The sequence below is a fragment of the Myotis brandtii genome, unplaced genomic scaffold, assembly GCF_000412655.1.
Source record: "Myotis brandtii unplaced genomic scaffold, ASM41265v1 scaffold555, whole genome shotgun sequence".
Taxonomy (NCBI): domain Eukaryota; kingdom Metazoa; phylum Chordata; class Mammalia; order Chiroptera; family Vespertilionidae; genus Myotis; species Myotis brandtii.
This window is the reverse complement of record NW_005370065.1, coordinates 1,032,135-1,049,405: the sequence shown is the minus strand read 5'-3', so window position 1 is coordinate 1,049,405 and position 17,271 is coordinate 1,032,135. Positions and strand designations below refer to the sequence as shown.

The window sequence follows — 17,271 nt, the reverse complement described above, 5'->3', positions numbered from 1 at the left end:
CCGTGTGTCCGTCCCAGTGTGGAGGGAGAGCTGAGGGATGACCCACGGGGGAGGGAGGCGGCAGCCGCGGTGGGTTTAGCTGGTAGCCATCCCTCAGCCCAGACGAGTGCGGTGGCAGCACCCAGCATCCCACCCCTGACCAGGAGCGTGAGCTGGAGGCTGAGCGGTCGGGGAGGGAAGGAGGTATCCATCAGGTCAGGGGGCAGGGCGGCTTTTTGTCGGGTAAATGCCCCTGTGTCCAGAGGTCGGGGTGCCTCTCCAGGAGGGGATGTGTGGCCAAAGGCGGAGTGAGAGTGCCATTCCGAGGGGGCAGCACTCCGAGGGGCGTGTCCGCCGGGCCAGAGGCAGGCTTGGCATTGCCGTGGAGGGTGTGTGCTTCTGGGCACCCCTGCTGAAAGCGGGGATGGGGTGCGGGGAGAGGCTGGGGCGCCCCGGGCATGTGTATCATCGGTGCCACGCTGTTGGGAGGCCCCCTGTGGTTTCCACGCTGGTGCCTCGGGCAGGGCGAGGAGCGGACCCTTTCTTTGTCCAGGAAGCCACGGGGCACTCAGAAGAAGGATGCGGAGAGGTTGATGTGGGAGGAGAAAATGTGTCTCCCAGCCCCTCTGATCTTGGGTTCCTGACAGTGTTTTTAATGCGCCGGGTATGTTGAATTTTTAAGGTCAGTGAGAAAATATGCCTCCACTGCAGAGACCTCATACCAACAGATTTAGCTGTAGTGGAGCCCCTCCTCCGCCCATGGAGAAAAGTCTGCTTGTGTCCGTACGTCCCAGGAAAGGTTGCCTGCAGCGAAGAGGGGCTCCTCTAAGTGGCCGGGAGTCAGGCGTGCCATTACCTGTTCTTTGACCTTGGGAAGATCATTTTATTCTTGTGTGTCATGTTTTGGGGACAGACAGATGCTAAGGACTCCTTGCAGTGGGTAAATGTAATGCTAGTAAAAAGCTTCACGGTCTTTGCTTCAAGGGAGTTAAGAAGGACTTAACTGTAGCCTGCATATCAAGGCTGTTTTAAGATTTCCATGCTGCTGCTGTTGGTCTCCTTCAAAAGAAGCCGGCACAGACTGGTTAGGGGAGTAAAAAAAAGTTAGCTGCTTCTATTTATCAGCCGCCAGACTTGTTTGGAGATGGGTGTGTTATTTAACCTCACTGAGATGGGGTTTCTAAATTACTCTGAAGCTGTTGTCAATGGTCCTGTGTTTATGGTAAATCACTTTCACTTTCAGTTAAGGATGAGAAAGAACTGTGTAGCTCTTAGAAGTTTTTGCTTCTAACTGGTGATCCGACTGGCCTTAAGAGGTTAACTTACATGGTATTCACATTTTACAGACACTATTGATCTATTTTCTGAACCAAAGGAATTTAAATGAGCATTGTTCACTTTGGAATAGTATATTAATTCCTTTTTTGAGATATGAGTTTCCTTGAAGTTTTACTGAGAAATGTGGCACCACTGATTATCTTTCTGGAAAAGCTCCCTTTTTGTTTATTACTCCTCTGAAGTCAAACTCTTGACTTTGCTCACATCAATAAAAAGGGAGAGGAATTAATTTACAATCTCGATGACAACTTCAAACCATTCCTGATTTTGAAGTTATTAAAAAAATTAGGCCATTTTCTATTTTAGCCAAGTATTGCATCAGTTGTCATCAGAGTTTATTTTTTAATTAGTTAAAGGAATTATAACATTTTTATGTATAATTTTAAAAAATGTGTTATCTGTGTATTTAAAGAAGGTGAAGTCTGGGGGAAGAAAGCAAGCTGGCAACATGTGCCAGGCATACATAATTTAATTTGATCCTTGCAACATGATAACATAAATTTGATCTAGTTTTATAGGTGAGGAAACCGAAGTTTAAATAAAGCGAGTGACTTGTTCAGAGTCATGTAACTAGTGTAAACACTGGTCTTAACTCCAACCACGTTCAATATTCTTTCCTCGCAACCTCTGTTTTAAAAGCATGGTTTGTCAGCATTATTGGGGGTGCTAATGTTTGGGTCATTTCAACAAGTGTGCTCTAAGGACAACATTGAGAGAGCCAAGGATGCTAGAATCGATTTCCTTTCCTGATACCTATTGTTAACAGCTCTTGCCTATTTTATTTTTCTTACCTGAAATAAGCCTGATCCTTTCCTGACTTGAGATGCTTAATGTTGCACAGTGTTTTGAGATCTTCAGTTGAAGGTGTTAGATAAACAGGGAGTAACTTTAAAATTCTGTTACTTCCCAAACAGGTGTCTCGGTTCCCTGGGGATGTGGCCAGTGGTTTTGCTTCTTTTTAATGCTGGGAGAAAATTAGCTTGTTTTGTTTTAAGCAAACTGGTCGACTTTTCTGGGTCTGGTAAAAATCATGGATGAGCACGAGGACATAGCCTAAGCCCCAATTATCTCTCCTAATACCTGACCATCTTTACTGTTCACAGATCAAGTTCTTACCAGCCAAATTTATCACATTCTCAAGGTGTGTGTTTGGCAGGGTGAGGGGAGTATGTAAGTGACCCTACCGAGTTCTGATCAATAGTTTCACTGTGATTACTCACGATAATGAGAACACTATATATGAAAAGATTTCATGATTTGTTTGCAAAATATTTGTAGAACTGAGCAAAGAGTTTCAAGTTTTTCTTTTCCCATACTTGAAACAATCTTATTTTAGTTGTAAATAAGGGAACTAATTTTAGTGGGGAAACATTCACATTGTTATTTAATATCATTAAGTACAATACTACCAAGTATAATCTTTAAAACATACTTTTAAATGAAAATTTGTATAGTTCTTTATAATTTTCAGACTCAGACCTCATTCAGAAATAATTTCATTTAATTTTATTTTTTAATTTAATTTAATTTAGTTTAGTTTTGTTTTGTTTTATTCTATTTTGTTAATCTGTACCTTAGGATATTTTCCCATTGATTTTTAGAGAGAGTGCAAGGGTGAGGGAAAGACAGAAACATCAGTGTGAGAGAGATACATTGATTGGTTGCCTTCCGCACACCCCCGTCCAGGGCCGACCGCCCAGGGTATTGAGCCTGCAACTAAGGTGCGTGCTCTTGATCGGAATCTAACCCATGATCCTTCAGTCTGCAGGCCAACACTCTATCCACTGAGCCAAACCAGTTAGGCTCAGAAATAATTTCATTTTAGTTTCATACAGGTACATGGTAGTAAACTCATTTTATAAGGGAGAAACCAGTGCAGAGAAGCTTGTATGGGACCCAGTGTCTCATCCTATATAATAAAAGGGTAATATGCAAATTGACCCTAACAGCAGAACCACTGGGAATGACTGGTCACTGTGACAAACACTGACCAACAGGGGGCAGATGCTCAATGCAGGAGCTGCCCCCTGGTGGTCAGTGCGCTCCCACAGGGGGAGCTCTGCTCAGCCACAAGCCAGGCTGATGGCTGCCAGCACAGCAGTGGTGGCGAGAGCCTCTCCAGCCTCCTCAGCAGCACTAAGGATGTCCGACTGCAGCTTAGGCCTGCTCCCTGCTGGACATCCCCCGAGGGCTCCCGGGCTGCCAGAGGGATGTCTGACTGCCAGCTTAGACCCGATCTCCCGGGGAGTGAGCCTAAGCCAGCAGGTGGACATCCCCCGAGGGGTCCCAGACTGAGAGAGGGCACAGGCCGGGTTGAGGGACCCCCCCGAGTGCACAAATTGTGCATCGGGCCTCTAGTAGCTAATAAATGGTGCAGTTGATCTTGTTACCCCTTAGAGTCTCTGCTTAAATATGAGGTGTTTTCAGAAACCCATAAATCATGTACATGATTCATGTGCCCTGTTGTCATTCATTAAACCCTTGCAGAATCTCTAGAAGATTGGGAGGTGAGCAAAGGATGCAACAGGGCAGATCTTCCCTCCAAATGAATAGGAGATAAAACTGTTGGCCTAAATTCTTTGTGCAGGTCCACCACTTCTAGCCTCTCATTGCAGAATCCTCCCCTGTATAGGACCCCCTCCCACCTGACTGCAGCAGGTAGTATCAGCTATTGGCCTTCCTAGACAACTGGACTGGACCATCCCATAAACAGGAAGCTTCTGTTTGCCTCTAGCATATTTATGAGGGAAGACCAAGCTCCCTGAGTAAGGCGGATTTCTCAGTCAGTGAAGGAGGAGTTTTCCTCTCTGACTCTCTTCTCTTCATTTACTCCATACTTCTATATCACAACTCTTCACTCTATCTCCCTTACCCACCACCTCCATCATCCTTCTCATCCCAATAAATCTTTCTCATATTTGCCAAGGTACTCATTCTATAGTGGAACATTTTATATCATGCCCCTGCTTAAAACTGCTCATACCTGACCTATAAGATAACTTCTTAGATCTTTAACTAGAGGCCCGATGCACAAAATTTGTGCAAGGGGCTCAGCCCTCATAGCCCCGGCTGCCTTCGGCCCCGGCTGCCTCGAAGCCCTGCAGCCCGGCCTACTGGTTTTTTATATCATGCCCCTGCTTAAAACTGCTCATACCTGACCTATAAGATAACTTCTTATATCTTTAACTAGAGGCCCGATGCACAAAATTTGTGCAAGGGGCTCAGCCCTCATATCCCCAGCTGCCTCGGCCCATTGCAGCTCTGCTGCCTTCGGCCCCGGCTGCCTCAAAGCCCTGCAGCCCGGCCTACTGGTCGTTCCAGAAGGTCGTTCTGCCGTCCAGTGTAATTAGCATATTAGCTCTTTATTATATAGGATAACTCATTATTTATATGATCTATCCTTATAATTTAAGCCCTTTACAAGCTTACAACCATCTTTTTATCTTATTTTCTATTTTTCACATATATCAATATTTCCCAAGATACGTTATAGGCATTACTAGAAAGAGAAGTGTTTTGTTATCAGATAAGCTTGTGAAATACTGGATTGAACAAAATAAAGCAAATTTATTTCTGAGCTTTCTGAGCTTCTTAGTTCCTTTAAGAATGCTAATATACACTGTAAATCTTGTTAATACTAATGCAGTGTAAGTCTTCAATCTGGTATAATTGTGCCAAACTTAATTACCAGGAAATGCTTTTGTTTTCTATGGCATCTTTAAGGCGAAAGTGAAACTTTCCCTGACTATTTGCAGTTTGGTAAATTCCTTTAACAGTTATTCTGGCCTGCCTTCTGTTAGTATCCTTATTTAACAATGAATCTTGATCTCTGAGTAGATACGGAGCTCCTCTAGACTAGGATGTCTATATTCCAACTTTTTCTACAACACTGCGAACAGAATCTCTCAGTTAGCTCCCAGAAGAATAGAATGAATAGTTGAATTTTGAGAAAAAAGATAAGGCATACAAACAGCACGGTTTTGGGAAGAGAAACATAACTGGAGGGTGGCTGAGAAGAGGACAGACAGGTGATCATTCAACAGACACTTTGGAGAGTTATAAAGTGTTTGAACCTTAGGTGAGTACTAGATATTACAAAAAGGACTTAAAAGTGGTCCTCTTGACAGGGAGTTTGACCTGGTAGAAGAGATAGATGATGATAGATAGATAGATAGATAGATAGATAGATAGATAGATGATAGATAGATAATTGTAACAAATACGAATCCTCTTATTGGATACATGAAAGGTTTTGCATGATGGTGTCAGTAAAGACTTCACAGCCCCAGCCGGTTTGGCCTGCAGACTGAAGGATCCCAGGTTCAATTCTGGTCAAGGGCACCTGCCCCGGTTGGTTGTGGGCTTGATCCCCAGTAGGGGCTGTGCAGGAGGCAGCCAATCAATGATTCTCATCATTGATGTTTCTATCTCTCTCTCCCTCTCCCTTCCTCTTTGAAATCAATAAAAATATATTCTAAAAAAATATATATTTTTAAAAATCAATGGAAAAATATCCTCAGGTGAGGATTAAAAATATTAAAATAAAATAAACCAAGAAAGACTTCACAAAGGAGGTAATATTTGATCTGGGCCTTGAAAAATATGCGTAGGAATTAATATCAAGCAAACAAAGAAGTGGGCAGAGAAAAAAAATCTTAAATTAGAATGTTATGAGCAAATGTATGGAGGTATAAAAATACAAGACTAAGCCTTAAGTCTAGTTTGGTTATCTTCTGAATGCGCAATATGGGAGCATGATCTGGGAAGTGACTAGAGAGCAATCTGAAAAGGCAGACTGGATTCCAGTTGATAGGCCGGACTTATGCCATGCAAAGATCTTTAGGTTTGAAGGATTTTCTTCCTTTTTGTTGAAGGATTTTAAGCAAAAGAGTAACATGATAGATAACCTTTAGAACTGGAATTTGGATTGGAGTGGGGAATAAGAAGACCAGATAGTAGTTCCTTGCAGTTGTCTGGCCAAGAAGTGACATGGGTTTGAATTAGGCCAGGGAAAAGAAGATAGTAAGGGTACAGTTTATTGTGACAACTTGACCCATATCTCCCACCCTTACACGTGCTCAGGGTTAATTTGTAAATGAAGTTACCTGGCCTGGAGCTTGGAAGTACAGAAACACATTTCTTTATTTTTTAAAGTTTACCTTTATGGTTGAAACTATTACAGATGTTCCCCCCTTTTTTCCCCATTGACCCCGCTCGCTCCTAGGCCTTCAGCCACACTATTGTTTGTGTCCATGGGTTTTGCATATATGCATATAAGTTCTTTGGTTAATCTCTCTCCCACACACACACCTTCCCTCTGAGATTCGTCAGTCTGTAGGAACACTTTTAACTACCAGGGGCTGTTGGAACATAATCAAATTCATACTAATGAGATGTTCCCCACCAGGGCTGAAGTTAGGTAATGTTGTGGTCTAGCCTTTCACACATTCATACTAATGAGATGTTCCCCACCAGGGCTGAAGTTACGTAATGTTGTGGTCTAGCCTTTCACACATTATGATGTTTTTGAAGACTTAGGAAATTAACAAAATTAGTAAAAATGGTATGAACTTAAGGGGGAAAAGGTATGCACCTGTATTCTTCGAAACATATACATAATTTCCTGCATCTTCTATTTAGCTTCTAATTAAGCAAACCTGAATGCTTGATTAAGCTGAGAGCAGGGTAGGGGAGAGGTTCCAGTGTGAGACCTGGGAGAAAAGAAATAAGATGGTCAAGGCAGATTTGGCCTCTCAAGGATAAGGGTTTTTTCAACTACCTGGGGAAGAAGATTGCCCTATTTAGAACTTAGAAGTTTACCCCTAAAGTGGTTTTATACAAAATTTTAGGATTAAGCGATAGTACCTGACATATATTGTAAGCCAAATAGGTACATGGATAAGTTTAAAAGATTGCTTTAGGGCAGAGTAATGGCCCAGGAGAAGAGCTAGAATGCCCTGGGGAAAAGTAAAAAACCTAAGCAGAAAAAGGTCTCTATCATTCATTCAACATAGGTATTTTAGACATAAATTAGAGTGCTAGACCCTGGAGATTAAAAAATGGATGGTACTTTTCCTTGAGTGTAGTCTGATTGGGGAAGTATGCACGTAAACAGATGATTACAATATAATGTGATAAATATTATGAAGTAATTGTGTTTCTCTAGGGGCCTCTCAAGGTATACCCATGCCAGAGTCAATTGCAGCCTCGAACCATTGCCCAGCCTCCTGACCTGTGAGCACTGAAGGCGTTGTACAGTGTGTATGTGTGTGGGGGGGAGTGTAATTGTGCACAGGCATGAAGTAGGTAACCAGCTGCCTGGAGATGTTATGTAGATTTTACAGAGATGATGACATTTGAGCTGGTTTTTACATGGATAAGTATTTTCCAGGGCAAGAAGTAAAAAGGGGTCATTTCTAGACAGAAGGAATAGAGTGTACAAAGGCAAGGAAGTAGAACAATAACAACAAAAGTGCTATGATTTTATGCCATTCCTGTCAGGGCAAGATTTCAAATGCAGTTTCAGAACATGTTTAGTAACACTTGAAGGTGGCAAGCACCTATACCTCCATTTTGGGGATAAAAGCTAATGTTTGTAGATTTTAATTAGCACAATGTCATACAGTTATAAGGAGCAAGGAGCTCAGACCAGGCGCCCAAAAACAGGAATGCCAAATCTTGTGCCCTGAGTAATTCTGTGTCATGGTAATAGATTGCGTTGGGTTCATGAGTATTTGGGTTTATTTTACTTGCTTAGAACCAAATTCTACACCCAAAATTGATATTTTAAGTCCTATCAAATGTTCTTATTTTTCAAGAAGAGGTTGGGGAATCTGTTAATAAATATTTACTCCCACCATGTAAGGTAGGAATGGATTATGAAATATTCAAGGCTTCCTGACTGGTAGTCTGTCTAATCTGTATCATCAGAAGTTGGCTTAATATTTTTCTGAGATCATCCAGTACCTTTCCCATTTAACAAACAATAGCAAGCAAGTCACTTTCTTCAGTAAAAACATTGTTTATCTTTAGTAGTTATTTTGCAGGTAGATTTTCTTAGAACTCCTACAGGATATGAATCATTTGCAATCATTTGCTCTTTCTGAGAAGGGTTTTCATAGAGCATATATTATATAACATAGATGATATCTTGTTATTGATAGTTTCAGTATCATCCTCAAATCAACTTCAGAATCTATGATAAACCTGAGAATTTGAGTTTCTCTTATCTAACGTACATTCAAATAAATAAACCATAGGATAAATTCAAGAAAACATGATTAGCCTTTTGTGTAAGTGAGGTTTTTGGTTTTTGCAGGAGAGCGTGGAATAGGAGACAACAAAACCCAAATGGTAATACCTAATCCTGCAGTCATTGACCTGTCAAAAAATTGTGTGAAATTTAACAACTGCTGTTTTTCATTTGTTTCTTTAAATTACTTTAATTTTTGTAAACAAGTGTCCACTTGTTAGTGTAACCTGAGCATTTAGTTGACATATTTAGAATTAGAAAGACTAATAGTTGTAAATATATTGTATTGTTTATGGGAGAGTAAGTCTTGGTAAATAAACATGAGTTATAAGAAACAGTTTGATGCTGGTGCTGATACATTCTTGAATTGCCCATCTTTATTGAGAATATGGGTCAGAAGAGAGGGGAGGAGATATGGCCTTATTTCTGTATTAATTAATGACATAGATGAGTGATATTCTTGGATTATGGAGCCTGTCAAGAAAGAAGATATTTCAAAGTAAATATTTGAGGAGAGATGAGAGAGAGAGAGTAGAGAGAGAGAAAAAGAGGGAGAGGAGAAAAAAATGTATAGAAAGATAATGTGAGCTTTCATCAGAAGTTAACCATGAATCCATCTATAGCTATGTCTCAGGCTGTGGTCAGACCAGCTTCACTTTGGAACTTAAAAATGAAAACGTATACTTGCTTTAGTTTTTGCTATGGCTTTTTATTTTACAAATGTTCTGTCCCTTGTGTAAACAAATTCTAACCTCTTTAAATATAGCAAACCATCGGAAGGAAATCGTTTTGTACCTTGTTATTTATGAAACTTGCCGAGGCAAACTGCTCCTAAAGCAGCTTAAACTATGACTGGATATATGCTAGAAATTCAGGTGAAATATGACCCCCCCCCTATTTTTTTCAGGAAATAAATGATTTGTGTTTTTAGAATTTCAAGAAGAAATTTACTTTCTCACACAGCATATGTTTTACAGTTTGTTAGGCACACTTGTGCGTGCGTGTGTTTTTCTTTACATCACAGGTGGTGGTGGGAGTGCCAGTGTTACTCCACTGAACTGATGAATGTCTGTCTGTCTTGGTTAGATCATTCTTACCTTACTGATATCTCTTCCTATTTTCTATTTCCTTACCCAGTTATGCTGTTATTGCCTATGGCTGTGCCAGCTGCCCAAAACTGACCTGTGGGAGGGAAGGCTGCCAGACTGAGTTCTGCTACCACTGTAAGCAAATATGGCATCCAAATCAGACATGCGATATGGCCCGTCAGCAGAGGGCACAGACTTTTCGAGTACGGACCAAGCACACTTCGGGTCTCAGTTACGGACAAGAATCGGGACCAGGTATAAATTGATATTTTCTCATTTGTCTCTTTATTTTATAGTTCATAATGTGAGCCCAAAGCTGGGAGAAATTATGTTACTGTGTAACGAAGTATTTCCTGGGATCAGAGATCAGAAGATATTTGGCAATACTTTTCAATATTATAATTGATATGTAGCTTCCCTCAATGACCATAATAGGTTACCCAACTCGGATAAAATCGAATACAACAAAATTAAATTCTCTGGTTTCTGCCTTCTTAGTAATATGTCCAGGTTGGAGAGCAATTAGGTCCTTTTACTGGAAGCTTTTTCAAAACTTTAATTGTGCGCAAAGAGATATTTAATTAGTGTTTTAATCTGTAATGTTTTCCTACTAGCTTTAAGTGCATCACACTTTTGGAAGTAGGGTGCAGATCGAAAGACAGGAAATATTAGTATGGATTAATGATTAACCTTAAAAGTAGGAATATCACACATTCAGTTCCAACCTTTACAAGTCAGAGAAAACATTTTAAAATGTCAGTGGATTTATTGCCTTTTATAAATGTACTTACTTCACTGACGTCATTTGGGAGAGGCTAGTAGGAAAGATTTTATCATTCACTTTTTCCTGGCACAGCATAATCTCCTCAAATTGTCATTTTATAGGATAGTTCCTAGCTTGCTGTGAAGATTGCCAGGTGTATGCTACATAGCATACCCCATTGTTTTTAGGTTTTTAATTTGAAAGAATCTTGGGAAGGGACCATGGTTGCGGTAAGAGCAAATCACAATGAAACTTGCTGAGTCCAAGAAATGAGTTTCCTGAACTAAAGTTTTTCAAAACTTAAAGGCCAATTCCAGTCTGCAAACTATTCTTCCTGCTCGACTCTACTTTTAATTCTGCCAGCCTTTTGGCTGATGAAATTCCATTTTTCTTGAAACCATCTTTCTCTAGGGAAGTCTCCTTGCTGAGATTATGGCTCAAGTGGTGTGTAAGATGCCAGTTTTTGGGATAGGCAGCTTGATACAAGACAGGATTCATTTAATGAAATTTCCTGAGGTCTAGACATAGCCAGCCTTCCAGTGAAGTGGGTTGCACAATTTGGAATTCTCAGTCAAGAGTTCTTCACTGCCTCCTTTTTTATATATACTCCTATGATTAATAGAGTCTAACAAGGTTTAACTGGAGTTGTTTTTCTGCTTATTCCTACCACCCCCCTCCCCCGCCGCCCCTTAGCAGATGACATCAAGCCATGCCCACGATGTAGTGCTTACATTATCAAGATGAATGATGGAAGCTGTAATCATATGACCTGTGCAGTATGTGGCTGTGAATTCTGTTGGCTTTGTATGAAAGAGATCTCAGACTTACATTACCTCAGGTGAGTTGAAAAATGTGTTCATTGCTTTTATAGTCTTGTTCTCTTACTGACTGAGGGAAAAGGATGTCAAAAAGATATATATATTGTTGTCTGTCGTGTCATTACGCGTAAGGAGACTGTAATAAAGTTCCTCTGAAGCGCCTTTCCAATCATGTTTTTTCCAACTCAGCAAACTTCCAGGGACTGTTTCCATTACCTTCAAGATAGAGTTCAATTTTCCTAGCTTGGCTTTTAAGGCTTTCCAAGTTTGGCCCTAATCTACTTTTTTGCTTTTTCCATTTTGCTTTCATACATGCTATATTCCAGATACATAATCTAGGCTTGTGTTCCCTGTCTCTTTCTGTGCTACCTTTCCTCTCCATACTTCTTCACAAAGTTCTTTACTTTGCCTGGAATGCTTTCTGATCACCTCTCCCAGAAACCCTATTTTTTAAAAATGTGTTTTTGTTTATTTTTATTTATTTATTTTTTAGAGAGGGGAAGGGAGAGGGGGGAGAGAGAAACTTCAATGTGAGAGAGAAACAGCGATCAGTTGCTTCCTGCACGCACCCTAATCAGGGATCAAACCCGCAACCTGGGCATGTGTCCTGATCAGGAATCAAACCCACAATCCTTTGGTGCGCAGGACGACGCTCAACCAACTGAGCCACACTGGCCAGGGCACGAGCAACCCTATGTTATCTCAACCTGTTCAGTTCTTACTCACTCTTCAAGGGCCACTTAAATGGTATTTCATCTGTGATGCCTTCCTCGGCCTTTTCTGCCTCATTTTTCATTGATAGTCCTTAAATGTTTCTTTATGAATGTCATCATTACTTTCACTTCATGTACATGTCTGCTTTTGCTAAACTATATTAATTCTTAAGGCTAGAGTTACCTTTTTCTAGTTCATTGCATGTATAAGTTTTCAAAGAATTTATTGAGTGAATATTAAAATATTGTCCTGAAGGAGTTAATATTTACAAATTTAATACTTGTGTGGATGAAACACTTTAATTTCTAGTTTAGCAAACATTTGAGTACTTATAGTCTACCAATTAATAGGGATACAAGGGTGGATAAGATATGATCCCTACTTTCAAAATTGCTTATCCCATCTGGTAGAGAAGACAGGACAAAGGAAGAAAGCAAAAATGGTTGAACTTGCCCTAGCCAGTTTGGCTCAGTGGATAGAGTGTCGGCCTGCAGACTGAAGGGTCCCAGATTCGATTTCAGTCAGGGCACATAACCTCGGTTGCAGGCTCCTCCTCAACCCAGGCCCTGGTCAGGATGCGTGCAGGAGGCAACCAATTGATGTGTTGCTCTCATATCGATATTTCTTTGTGTCTTTCCATCTCTCTTCCACTCTCTCTAAAAATCAATGGAAAAATATCCTTGGTGAGGATTTAGAAAAAAATGGTTGGACTCAAAAGGGGTGAGTGTAAAAGTAGCCAAACTCAGAGTATAAAACTGACAAAAAGGCTGTGACACTGTATTTTTATGTCCATTCCTAGAAATATGGTTTGCAATATCTGTTGGATGTAGTAGGACATATGCCAAGAAAACTTTGCAAATTAGAGTGTTCAGTAGCTGCGAGGCACAATGCAGTTTGAATGAGGTGTCAAGTGTGTAGGTTATGCAAGATCCCAAGTATTATCAGTCAAGAAAGCTGGGTCAGTGTTGGTGGGTTAGGGAGGACAGAATTCAGAAAAGAAAAGAGATTTCCAGTCTGGAGGTCTGCCTTTGCAAAAAATAATAAAGTGCCCAGAGCTACAGTAGTCTGGCCTTGTGCTTTGTTCCCTCGTGTAATATATTCATTTCCTGTAACTTCTTATAACTGTTAACCACTCCTATTGAAAAGAAGGTTCTTGCTCTTATCAAGCCCTCTGGTGACAACAGCTGCATTTATTTGTAATATTGACATTAACTTCAACGTTTCCTCTGTAGCCCCTCTGGCTGCACATTTTGGGGCAAGAAGCCATGGAGCCGTAAGAAGAAAATTCTTTGGCAGCTGGGCACGTTGATTGGTGCTCCAGTGGGAATTTCCCTCATTGCTGGCATTGCCATCCCTGCCATGGTCATCGGCATTCCTGTTTATGTTGGCAGGAAGGTAAGACATTGAGTTCTGTGCATGTTCCATTTTCAGGTTTGTTGGTAAAGGTTTGAAGGAAATGGGGGTGGGGGGACTTATGTTTCAGAGCTGCCTGAAAACCATCTGGTTCTTGGATAAAAATAAACTTAATTTCTTAAATGGATTTTCATAAACCCCCAAGAGATCTGAAAGTTCTTATTAATATCCTGGGCCTGGTTTGTCCCAGTCTGTGACTTAAAGGTGAAATGCTTACTTCATCCTCCTGAGTTATTTTTCTCTTCTTGGTTTAACTTTCTCTATATTCATTTATATCATCCTCATCTTATTAGGTTAAAAGTGAGAAAGACGCTTCTTTAGGGTGGAGGATATGTTTTAATATAAATAACTTATATGAGGGATATTCACTTGTTCTTATACTTCCTTGGCAAAAAGATTGATGTCCTAACCTGTTTACCTGGATTTTTTTCTTATTCTTAGATTCATAGCAGGTATGAGGGAAGGAAAACCTCCAAACATAAGAGGAATTTGGCTATCACAGGAGGAGTGACTTTGTCGGTCATTGCATCCCCAGTTATTGCTGCAGTTAGTGTTGGTAAGAAGCTGGCCAGGACCATGACTCCACTCTTCCCTCTCTTCTCCTCTCTTCCTCCGCATCAGCTTTCTAACTATAGCAATGCAACCAACTGGCCAGATGTTTCACCCTGGAGGCCCCTGTATTTTATACCAATCCCACCTTGGGAGTTAATTCTATTAGGTACTATTATTATGATTATCAACCACACTAAATTATCAGAGTTGGGAAATCTTTCAGAGAAGGTTGAATTAAAGAATATTACTTTAAGGCCTAGTTTTTTACTTTTAGCTTCTTTTTTTTCTCCACTTGCAATGGAACCCACAAAACAAATTACTTTTATTTTGATTTGCTTAGTGCCTCACACTATTTTGGGGAAGCATGAGGATTTGTTTCAGAATAATAGTAATGTAACTAACATTTATTGAGTCTCTCCATGTACCAGAAGCAGTTCTGAGTTTCGTATATATTAATTCATTTAATCCTTACAGCAGCATAATTGTTAACAGGAAGGGGCAGTAGTTTGCCCAAGCCAACTTAACAGAGACATAAGTGAAGGCACTCTGACTTCTGAGCCTATGCTCTTAACCAAGCCAGCCTGCCTCACAAAGCAGTAAGAGTTTGGAATTAACACTGGGGTGATCCTAACCCCAAGAGTCACTTGTTTAGGGTTTGGTTATTGATTTGTTTTTGGATTAGCACTTCAGCAGGGGGAAAGTTAAAGCAACATACACTTATTGTGCTGCGCACTGTACATACATCCCCTTTTGATCGTTGACAGCCCTGGGAAGGTGTGTCCAAGGTCATATGGTTAGTAAATTGTAGCCAAGATTTTAATCCAAGCCTTTCTGATTCTAAGGCCAGTTGTCATTCTGTTAGGACCAGTCTGCCTCTTTGGGATAGCCATCTCCTGCCTTTCCTTGGCCCTTTCTAAAGTGGTTTGTCTGTGCTCAGACTGGGAAGGAGGATTTAGGACAGTTGCAACCTGATGGCCTGCTGACATGTTTCCTTCTCTTCCTCCAGGTATTGGTGTCCCCATTATGCTGGCTTACGTCTATGGGGTGGTGCCCATTTCTCTCTGTCGTGGAGGTGGTTGTGGAGTTAGCACGGCCAATGGAAAGGGAGTGAAAATTGAGTTTGATGAAGATGATGGCCCAATCACAGGTAAAAGGAGGATTTTCATTCCCTTTGGAATTTATGGAACACAAGATAAAAATCAGTAAAATTCAGCACATTCACAGAGAGATTGCTATTGGATTACTTCAGATAATGAGCTTTTTAGGGGGTAAAGTATTTTTAGCTTTTCATTTCTTTGTTCCAGAGTTATTAGGTTAATTCCTCTGATACTTGCTTCTGTGTGGCAGGTACAAACTTGTAGGATTCCAAGTACCCTAGTAATAGTAGTGATTATAATAAAGTCTTAAATCTGCACAGTACTTTATAATTTTCAGAGGACCTTACACAGTTATTATCTCACTTGGTTTCTTACAACAGCTTTCAAAAGAGAAAGGGTGGGAGTTCTTATTCCCCATTTAATGGGAACTTCTTTAAGCTTTTGTCTCAACATCTATTAAATGGGTTTAAGAGCTTCTTCAGAGCTGGGATCAGAGCAAGTCTTCTGACTTCTACTTTAATGTTTCCACTTTATCACAGAGTTCTCCACAGGTTTTTCAAGCTTCCTACTAGAATCAGCACATGACCTAAATTGTATTTTGAAATCTTCACGTTTGATTAGCTGGCATCTATGGTGTATTGGAATGAATAATAGACTTGGAATCAAAATTTTTGTTTTGTGTGACTAGCCATGATGTGGACAAGTTATTTAGTTCTAAGCTTTTGTTCCCCTAAAATTGGGGCTATTAGTGCCTAGTTATTGGAGAAATTATATACAAACTAGAGGCCCTGTGCACGAATTCGTGCACGGGTGGGGTCCAGCAGCCCACCCTGATTGGGGGCGGGGCTGGCTGGGGGAGGGGCCACAGCAGTTGGCCAGTTGGCCCCACCCCCTGGTCGAACTCCTGGTGGAACTCCCAGACGGGATAATTTGCATATTAGCTTTTTATTATATAGGATATGTAGTAAAACCCCTGGTGTTTGGTGGCTGCACATAGTAGCTGCTCATTAACTAAATAGATAAGTATTTTTCTATGTGAATATTTTCTAGTCTGAAGAGTTATTGCAGAAAAATGCCAGACTGTTGATGCTGGGCTATCTTGAATTGAGATCTTGGTTTCCATTCCCAGTGGCAGATGCCTGGCGAGCCCTTAAGAATCCCAGCATTGGAGAAAGTAGCATTGAAGGTCTGACCAGTGTTTTGAGCACCAGTGGAAGCCCTACAGATGGACTCAGTGTTATGCAGGGCCCATACAGCGAGACAGCCAGCTTTGCAGCCCTCTCAGGGGGCACCCTGAGTGGTGGCATCCTTTCCACTGGCAAGGGAAAATACAGCAGGTAAGCAATAGGTAATTTCTGACAGAACCAGTTGGAATTACAACACAGCATTACCTGTATGAGCCATTTTTCTGTGCCAGGCATGTCCCATGTATCATCTTATTTTGATTTAATCATCGGTGGGGTTTTTTTTGTGTTTTGTTTTTTTTAACAATTAGAAAACAGACTCAGAAAGGTTAAGTGACTTATAAAAGTTCAGTGTTCTTTCCACTTATTCCATGTAAAGAATAATAGTTAGATCCTCCCTCTACTATATTAGGCTGCCTGATTCATAAAGGGAAAGTGCGCTTTTTTTGTAGAATTTCCAAGACTTTGTTCTCCATTAGGCTGAACAGTATTGTCACTGGCCTTCAGTTGAGCAGCATTTATGCTGTATCTTGTTGCCTTATAGGTGCTGTCATCTTCATTACCTTGCTATTCCCATTTGGTAGATAAAGAAAATCAATTCTGTGAACTTGTGTTGAGAATATGTAAAACTTTATGACTAAAAGTTGCGACTTGCTTGGTTATTTCACCAGTTAGACAAATGAGAACATATTTAGAGGAACTTAACAGCTGTTACATGAGAAGCAATTAGTTGAATGCACTGGAGACGGAGGCCCAGGGAGGCCTGGGAGGGGTTGGGGCAAAGCTAAATAAGTTAGGGAGGCAGGGGAGATGGTTGCCTTCAGGTATCTGAAGGGCCTTGAGCTGGAAAAAAGAATTAAACTTCTGACTCATGCCAAGAGGTAGGTTAAGATGACATGGCTAGAGGGAAACCGATTTTGTTTCAGTATAGAGCAGTGGTTCTCAACCTTGGCTGCACATTAGAATCACCTGGAAAAATCAGGATTTAAAAAAGATTCCCAGGGTATTCTAATGTGCAGCCAAGATTGAGAACCACTGGTATAGAGACTATAGGGAACATCTCTGTAAGAGTC

At 40.8% G+C, this 17,271-nt stretch overlaps 1 protein-coding gene across 4 annotated transcripts in view; it reads left to right on the top strand.

The window, feature by feature from the left end:
- The window catches only part of RNF19B (ring finger protein 19B), a 55,702-nt gene that overhangs the window by 32,022 nt on the left and 6,409 nt on the right, over window positions 1-17,271 (top strand). For 3 of the 4 annotated variants that reach the window (XM_014549520.1, XM_005878374.2, XM_014549519.1), the window contains exons 2-7: window positions 9,707-9,912; window positions 11,114-11,258; window positions 13,185-13,347; window positions 13,807-13,921; window positions 14,924-15,064; window positions 16,144-16,351. In XM_014549520.1, the coding sequence (XP_014405006.1) occupies window positions 9,707-9,912; window positions 11,114-11,258; window positions 13,185-13,347; window positions 13,807-13,921; window positions 14,924-15,064; window positions 16,144-16,351 (978 nt within the window). The remainder of the gene's footprint in view (window positions 1-9,706; window positions 9,913-11,113; window positions 11,259-13,184; window positions 13,348-13,806; window positions 13,922-14,923; window positions 15,065-16,143; window positions 16,352-17,271) is intronic. The other variant, XM_014549521.1, reaches the window with a different exon arrangement.